This window comes from Prionailurus bengalensis, chromosome X (assembly GCF_016509475.1).
Source record: "Prionailurus bengalensis isolate Pbe53 chromosome X, Fcat_Pben_1.1_paternal_pri, whole genome shotgun sequence".
In the NCBI taxonomy this organism is placed as follows: domain Eukaryota; kingdom Metazoa; phylum Chordata; class Mammalia; order Carnivora; family Felidae; genus Prionailurus; species Prionailurus bengalensis.
The window spans coordinates 124,180,181-124,189,207 of record NC_057361.1 but is presented as its reverse complement, the minus strand read 5'-3'; the positions used below and the strand labels follow the sequence as shown (position 1 = coordinate 124,189,207).

Here is a 9,027-nt window from a genome sequence, read left to right as displayed (position 1 = left end):
AGAGATTGAATTCAGTTTAATACCTGTACACGTTTATTTGGATGCCGTGGGACTCTGGGCAGGTCACTGCATCTGTGGAGCAACGACATTCTCGTCAGGTGGAAAACAGGGATGACAGAAATACCACGTGGCCCATGGAGTTGTAGTGAGGACTAAACACAGCCATGTCTGAGGCAGAACCTTTGCGAAGTATCTCAAATACAGTTCTAAAATAGACATGATCTTTTAAGAGTCCTATTCAGATTTTTAAAAAGTGGCTAATTTTAGTTTACTGCTAGAACTATTAAAAGCATCCTTAGAATGCAAATGTAATTTCCAACTGGCTGTATCTGAGAAAACATTGAATTCTCACCAAAAGGGACACCACGTATGGCTTGCTCCCACCAATGTCTTAGCCTCCCTCAATGGCAGCCGCTATGTTCTGCATCCAGTCTGAAGTCTTGGGTCTATGCACCCTGGCTCTTTTGCAGAAGCTCTCCTTACTTTAATAAAGACGGTTGTGGCTTAAAATCGGCACTGTTAGGGGCGCCTGGGTGGCTCAGTGGGTTGAGCCTCTGACTTCATCTCAGGTTATGATCTCCCAGTTTGTGGATTTGAGCCCCATGTCGGGCTCTGTGTGGACAGCTCAGAGCCTGGAGCCTCCTTCGGATTCTGTGTCTCCCTCTCTCTCTGCCGCTCCCCTGCTCACGCTCTCTCTCTCTCTCTCTCTCAAAAATAAACACTAAAAAAACAAAACAAACAAAAAAAACAGCACTTTTAATACACTCAAATGTCCCATATTGTCACAATTTTGGGAGAGCCCTGTAAGGTCTCTAGTAAGATAAAGCACATATGTAGCAGAACCAGGAAAAGAAGACACACACACACAGTCACACCCCCGAAAACAGAGTGCTATGTTTCGTTAATATATTTATTACAGCAGGACTTTAGTCATTATTGTCATGAAAACTTTTTCATGAAATTTCACAAAACCCTTTAAGCTATTAGTATTAGCTTTCTTATTTTTATGGAGTGACACTGTTAATTTATGAAATATTTACAGCGTTTACAAAAAGCAAGAGAACGTCTAATAAAATTTCTTATACATACAAAATTTATACATTATACTACTATATTTGAGATGTCTTATTTGGTAGACCAATTAAGCTAGGACATAAAATAATTTACAAAGATATACTTAATCTCTCTTAATTCATTGAAAACAAAACCATATTAGCTATAAATAGTCCTTTACAAATCACTGTAAAACATTAATTGTTTTAACTCTAGCCTTAACTTTTACAAATATACTTAACTAAATGAATTAGTTCAGGTATCAAATAGAACTGCATTTGCAATTTCATTTACTACTATTACTACAAAAAACAACAACAACAAAGAAACAAAAAACCCAAAACCTGAAAAAGCAAACTGCCGGGTACACTTCAAGTAAAAATTTGTAGAACCAGTTTAATGCACGCTTGGGGGGAAGGGCATCCAACACCATGTAAATGGAAATACAATACTTTCAAGAATACGCTCAACAAATGTACAACTGCAGCTTTTATTTCAAAGAATGATGCTCTAGCAACAGCTCATACGTCCGAGATGGTCGACCCTACGCTTTGGCAGATAAGCTGGTCTGACTAGAGCGATGTTTGCGAAAACAGTCACCTCAGCAGCATAACGCCCCCGCCATCCTCAAACAGTGCTATATGAGGGGTTTTCCATAACTGGAAAGTGGGTCAGAATTTTAGGCAAGCTCATAGAAGAACTCAGAAAATAGAACGGGCAAAACGTTAAAAAAAAAAAAAATCAAATCCTATTTGACTGGGCCCCATCTGTGTAATATAAAAATACGCTCCTCTTGAAAATTAGGGGAAAACACTTCATATTCTAAAATTTCAAACTAATGAAAAACTCATCTACACAGCTATTTCTCTTTAAGTCACCACTTGACGATGGTATAAAATTTGGCAATTATTTAAACACCTTGCTTTTGGATGATGCCTCAGAAGAAGAGCTCAATTTGGTTTTGGCAATAACATCTTTCACATTTGGATTCATTTTAGGTAATCCAAAGCAACTGTCGCGAGCAACCTAAGGCAAATTCGTTTCACAAACACAGGTTTTCACTTTAGTTTAAAATCACGTCGTTCCAATTAAGCCTACAAAATAGATATTGTATACATAGTATTTCAAAAGAGGTAAATTAAATTTAATCTCTCAAAACCTGCTCGTGAAAGGTGTTAGCATTTTCCAAAACCTCATCTTGGCTCCTTTCTTCTGATTGCCGTGTAGATGCTAGAGTTTTCTTGTAATATGTATTCTAGAAGGCACATATTCAAGAGTTTAAGATCGTGTTAATTCCAGTTCTACATGGAGGCAAGTATTTCAATCTACTTTGTACAGAGGCCCCTGATGAAAGGCCATGACGTCCTCTGCCCAGAGCTGCGCCGCGGCGCCCAGGTCCCGTCTCAGAAGTGGGTGTGCACATGGGGCATCATCGGCGAAGGGCCGGCCGGCGAGGTGGAGGGCTCGGCGAGCTTGGCGGAGCCGGCGAGCTGCAACTCCTCGAGCCGCTGGATGTACTCGTCACGCAAGGCCAGGAGCTCCACGTAGCGCTGTTCCACCGGGTTGGGCTGCTGCAAAGAGCACAGATGGGCGTTAGGGCTCTCCCTGCCCACGCACAAGGGGCCCTGATCCACACAAGGGTCCCTGCCACGCGCAAAGGGTCCCCCATGTTTATAGCAGCACTGTGAACAATAGCCAAAGTCTGGAAAGAGCCCAAATGGCTGGCCATCGATGGATGAATGGATAAAGAAGATGTGGTATATATAGAGAATGGAGTCTTACTCAGCAATCAGAAAGAATGAAACCTTGCCATTTGCAACTATGTGGATGGAACTGGAGGGTATTATGCTATGTGAAATTAGTCAGACAAAGACAAAAAGCATATGACTTCACTCATATGAGGACTTTAAGAGACAAAACAGATGAACATAAGGGAAGGGAACCAAAAATAATATAAAAACAGGGAGGGGTACAAAACAGAAGACACTCATAAATATGGAGAACTCATAAATATGGAGGGGTTGTGGGAGGGGAGATGGGCTAAATGGGTAAGGGGCACTAAGGAATCTACTCCGAAATCATTGTTGCACTAGATGCTAACTAATTTGGATGGAAATTTTAAAAAATAAAAAATAAAATTAAACAAACAAACAAAAAAAAACCCAGCACAGACCTCACAGGGTTGCTGCACGAGTGAAGTCAGCCAATACAGTCAGCTTGGACGATTTCTTTCATTGATGGACAGGGGCCTTGCGGCAGTACAAAGGTTAGAAGTCAGGCGGGAACAGAGTGTGCATCTCCCCAGCATGCTAACTTTCAAAACCTTGGTACTGATGTATACATTAACAGGCAGGAATGTGCACGAATCTTAAAATGCTCAGCTCAGTGAGCCTTTACATATACGTACACTCATGTAATCAGCACCCAGACCAAGATACACGGTAGGGTGGCCCACCGAAGACTCCCTCATCACCAGCGTGTTTTGAGGAGATCAAAGGCAAGCTCCTAGAAAGCTTGAGCAGTATATGAAGACATTAAGAAAAAAGCCAAAAGTCTATACAAGTGCGTTCCTACTGTGTTGAGCTGAGCAGAACAAGGAAGCTGTGAAGACACGCCTGATATGCAGGCCGCAGCCCGCACCGCACGCGGAGGACAGCGGGCTGTGGTAGGGGCACAAGCCCTCTGGGACCTGTACCTCAAGGAGGGAGCACGAGCCCGGGGCTTTAAGATGGTGTCTGAGCTTCCTCTGGCTGCCATGACACATTAAATAAAATGGGGCGGGGTGCTTAACACAGCAGAAATGTACTTGCTCACAGCCCTGCAGGGCACCAGCCTGAAATCAGGCCAACGGCAGCGGCAGCGCTGTGCTCCCTCTGGAGGCTCCAGGGAAGGGTGACCTCTTCCAGCTTCGGGTGGCTCCAGGCTTCCTTGGCTTGTGACTGTGTCCCTCCCTCCCTCCCGCCCTCCCACCTCTCCTGTTTTCGCATGGCCTTCTCCCCGTGAGTGTCTGTGGCTCAAATCTCCTTCTGTTTTCTCTTACAAGGACACCTGTCACGCAATATAGAGTGCACTGCAAATCCAGGAAGATGGCATCTTCAGATCCTTAACCTAGTAACATCTCTAAAGACCCTTTTACCAAATAAGATCACACTTACAGGTTCGGAGGGGCCACGTCTTTTGGGGGAGACCACTCAACCCAATTCAGGCTGCCAAGGAGTGGTTGACAGAGGCCAGATGAAATGCCACAGATGTGTGATGGTGCGTGCATTTCTAGTGGCACTGGTGCTTCCATTAGAGCTCTGGTTACAAAGGCCCACAGGCCAGAAGAGGTCTCCTCCTCCCTTCTAATCCTATTCTTCCTGTAAACCCTGGTTTTTTTTCGTTTTTTTTTTTTTTTTTTTTTTTTTTTTTTTTTTTTTTTTTACCGTAACTGCAGAACGCGAGGTTTTCCAGAAAGATGCATATGGCATTGGAACAGGAATGCTTGGTAGAGCGCCTGATACCCAGTAAAGTGCTGTGCGTGGCCTGGTAATGTCTTTTGTCCATCTTTCTCTGTGTATTCAGCTGAGGGCAGACACTATTCCAGGTGCTTGGGACCCATCAGTGAACAAAGGAGCCCCAAATCCCAGTTTTTAATGCCATTTCTCTTCCAGCAGAGGGAGACAGACAGAGAATACTACAGGTCTGAGTTACAGAAGGTGTTCAAAGGTGAGGAACACTATGGAAGAGAAGTAGAGCAGTGTAAGAGGGACAGGGCTGGAAGGATGCCACGTTAGGCCTCAGAGGCCATTGCAGGGACCTGGGCTTTGGTGCCGGGTGAGGCGACTGGTTCCCTGGACACTTCCGAGTGGAGGGGTGGTGGGATCTGGGATCCGTTTTGCAAGGCCTGCTCTGGTTACCATGTTGAGAACGTGCCAGAAGGAAGCAAGGGTGGGATCGGGGAGCCCAGCTACAAGGCTAGGCAGCATCACACAGCCCGCACGGGGCCAGCAGCAGGGGTACTGGTGCAGAGTATCCAGAGTCCTATAGGTTCGGAGGGCCCAGTCCAGCAGGCTCTGCCGAAAGACTGGATAAGGGGTGCGAGGGAGGAGGGAGTCAAGGAGGACTGCCCAGTCTCTGGCCAGAGTGACTAGGATGGGGTTGCCGAGAACAGAGATGGGAAGATGGCAGGAGGCACAGGTTCTGGGGGACGAAGAGTTCCATTTTAGACACGTCCACTTTGATCTGCTGTGCCAGGCCTGTTCACCATCAACCGTCCATCCTCTCTGCTTGGTGTCACCTACTGGGCCCCACACCTGTACAGTCTGTTTCTGGGCTCTACCCTTTCGAATCTCAGGGCAAGTTCTTTCTCAAGATTCTCTCCTTCAAAACTGTCTTGGCTATTTTTAAAACTGTCTTTTCTTCATATGACTATGAGGATCAGTTTGTTATTGTACCAGCAAGCACAATTAGACAAGAAAAAGAAATCAGTGGTAAAACTCATTTTTGCAGAGGACAAGGCTGTGTAATTAGAAAACTCGAGAGAGTAGACCAAAAAAATGACTAGAAATAAAACGAATTCAGTCCAGTGATGGGTACAAAATGTCCAGAAGGCATTAGCCTACAGAAAAATACAAACCATTTAGAGGATACAAGGAAAGAGTCCAACAGACAAAACCATGAGAAATGAGGTTTAAATACAGTCAAGTGGCCATAAATGCCACGCCACGGCCTCTCACTCGGGACTGAGTGTGAAATAAAGAGTGTCGACACAGCACAGAAGACAGGCCCTCCTACTGGAGACGACTTCAGCACCACACAGGCCAGCCTGTCCATATCTGACTGTCCTCGTTCTCAACCTCTGGCGATCGCTATGCAGAGACGTGAGCTTGCCAGTGCCAGCCTGGTTAACAGCTGTAGGGAGCACAGTGGCCCCCGAAGTAGAATATGAAGCTCCCCAGCAGCCCAAGGCCCCACTCAGGTTTATAACAGGACTCACTGAATACTTGTGCTTCCGGCATGAGCAAGTCCCACGTATTAATACAGGTACCGAATTTGCTTATGGAGAGCTCCTCTAATGTAAGTATTGGTCTTTCCATCAACTCTGCCGAATTTTTATGTCATAGCAAAGGTTGGTGGCTTTTGCTTTTCAAAAGCACACACACCTGGGATGCCTGGGTGGCTCAGTTGGTTAAGCGTCCGACTCTTGATTTCAGTTCAGCTCATGATCTCACAGTTCTTGAGTTTAAGCCCCACGTCGGGCTTTGCGCTAATGGTGCTTGGGATTCTGTCTCTGTCTCTGTCTCTGTCTCTCTCTCTGCCCCTCCCCTGCTCGCTCACAATCTCTCTCTCAAAACAAAGATTTAAAAGAGAAGAAAAGAAAAAAGAAAAGCAAAGCACACTAATCCTGCCTTATTCTAGGCTAGAGCTCATCACAGGGAGGGGCTGGATGTAGTATATGCTTTTGTATCTTTCGGTACTGATGGGATACTTGCAGTGCTCTGAATGCTGTAGGTACCCAGTAAAGGTGTGTGTACCCACTGGGCCAGACAACTGAACAACTTAACTTTTAAGTGGTTAAGTGTATTTCTTTAGGTTTACATTCTGTAATTTAAGAAGCCCTATGTGATCAGATTTAAATCTATTTCTGTATGAAATAATGTTCTACGTGAGATCTTTAAGGAAATCTAAGGCATTTAACTCACACTTCTTTTTTTTTTTTTAATTTTTTTTTCAACGTTTATTTATTTTTTTTGGGACAGAGAGAGACAGAGCATGAACGGGGGAGGGGCAGAGAGAGAGGGAGACACAGAATCGGAAACAGGCTCCAGGCTCTGAGCCATCAGCCCAGAGCCTGACGCGGGGCTCGAACTCACGGACCGCGAGATCGTGACCTGGCTGAAGTCGGACACTTAACCGACTGCGCCACCCAGGCGCCCCTAACTCACACTTCTATTATGACATTTCTCCCTGAGCACTATCTTCATGGACTTATGTTCCTGGGAACCCCCATCAACCTGGGAGCTCCTGGGGGCTGACACTACCTCCTCTTAATCTCTGTGTCTCCCTCCCTGAAAATACAAAGATACATGTAGAAATCTACAGAGAAAGCGTAAGTTACTTTCTTTTTTGAGTACTTTCACAGATCATAACACAGACCAATTACTGTCTCAACATAGAAACCTCTATCAAAAAAATCTGTGTTCCTATCTGGACCAGGCCCATTTTGCTAAGCTCTATGAAAATAAAGGGAGAGAGATGCAAGTTATTCTAATGATGTTTCTTCCAACTTGACTTGTCACCCAATTGTCACCTTTATATATTCAGAAATGAATTGCTCTAAATTCCTCCAATCTTAAGAGTTTCTCCAAGTACAAATGGGTGAGGGGAGATTAAAGGATCTGTACAGAAATTGTTGATACTTTCTAATTACTAATGGTTTAAAAAAAAAGGCTACAATAAATACATAAAAGGATCAATGTGCAAGACACAGTGCACATCTATAGAATATTTTCTAATTGGAAAAGGAACATGTCCTCTGTAACAGTTAGAACCCTGGCAAAATTCCCATTTCCTCTTTACTTGATATTTCAAATGCAAGAACTACTGTTGAGTAAATTCCCTCAACATGCTTCTCAAATCCCAAACTAAGCAAGCGAGTGCTCTCCAGCCCTGGAATCTGTCACTTTCTGAGAGATTACACATTGCTACCGTTGCCGAATTGCAGAAGCCTTTCATGTGAGCAGCAGAGACCTTGAAACGAGAGTGCCAGCTAGGAGCGGGCATTCCCCAGTGGGAAGAGAGGGCACAGGCTGGCCCGTGGCCAGCTGCCCGAGTGGGATAAACAATCGAAGAGACAGACCGCAGAGCCAGGGCCCTGCTGTCGCCCTGCGACTTCTAGCGGGATTAAAGCTGGCATTGACGCCACACCGGCCTGTGAGAACCGGTAGTCAGTCGACCATCCACACTGCAGGAAAACGTGCAAACCTTTACAAAGAGCAATTGCAAATACTGAAGATTTACCACGCTTAAAACAAATCATGAACTGGCAGTGCTTCTGTGCCTTTACAGCGCAGGCTGTACTTTTCTTTGATTTTGGAGCGGAGCGTAAGGGGGAGAATGGAGAAGCCCGAGTGTGTCTCCAACAAAATGTGGAATCTTTTGCTTCAAAAATCAGTTTCCCGTTTTGATTGATAAATGGCCAATCTATCCACTGACAGATCACTTATCTGTATTTTAGAAGACATGCCCCTCAGTGAAATGTGCTCTGATATTAGCTGACCTGGTACATACACCTGGGGTAGATACTGGAAAATATTTTCTTTCTTTGAACGATCATCTAAGTCTACTTCCTGGAAAGAATTTTCTTATGATGTGCAAGAATGTCCACTAACTGAAGGAAAACCTTGGCTATCAAAACTCGAAAATTTTCCAGAGCTTCTAATCAGTTTACATTTTAGTAAAAAAAATTGTATTATTATTTTTGTAATGTTTATTTACTTGAGAGAGACAGAGACAGAGGCACAAGCACGGGAGGAGCAGAATAAGGGAGACACAGAATCTGAAGTAGGCTCCAGACTCTGAGCTGTCAGCACAGAGCCCGAGGTGGGGCTCGAACTCACAGACTGCAAGATCTTGACCTGAGCTGAAGTTGGACGCTTAACTGACTGAGCCATCCAGGTGCCCCCAAAACTGTATTATTTATTTATCTATCTAAAAAAAAATTTTTTTTACATTTATTTATTTATTTATGAGAGACAGAGACAGAGCACAAGCAGAGGATGGGCAGGGAGAGAAGGAGACACAGAATCCAAAGCAGACTCCAGGTTCTGAGCTGTCGGCACAGAGCCTGATGCGGGGCTCGAACTCACAAACTGTGAGATCATGACCTGAGTGAAGTAGAATGCTCAACCGACTGAGCCACCCAGGCGCCCCCAAAATTGTATTATTTATAGGAATATAAGTTAAAGCCAATCAAAATAAGTGGCTTAGCAA

General features: G+C 44.6%; 1 protein-coding gene across 1 annotated transcript in view; it reads right to left on the bottom strand.

Moving 5' to 3' along the window:
- Positions 1-892: 892 nt before the first annotated feature.
- MTM1 (myotubularin 1) overlaps positions 893-9,027 on the bottom strand; it is a 98,106-nt gene continuing 89,971 nt past the window's right edge. The window contains exon 15 of the mRNA XM_043571053.1: positions 893-2,624. Within this exon, the coding sequence (XP_043426988.1) occupies positions 2,457-2,624 (168 nt within the window). The 3' untranslated portion in view covers positions 893-2,456. The remainder of the gene's footprint in view (positions 2,625-9,027) is intronic.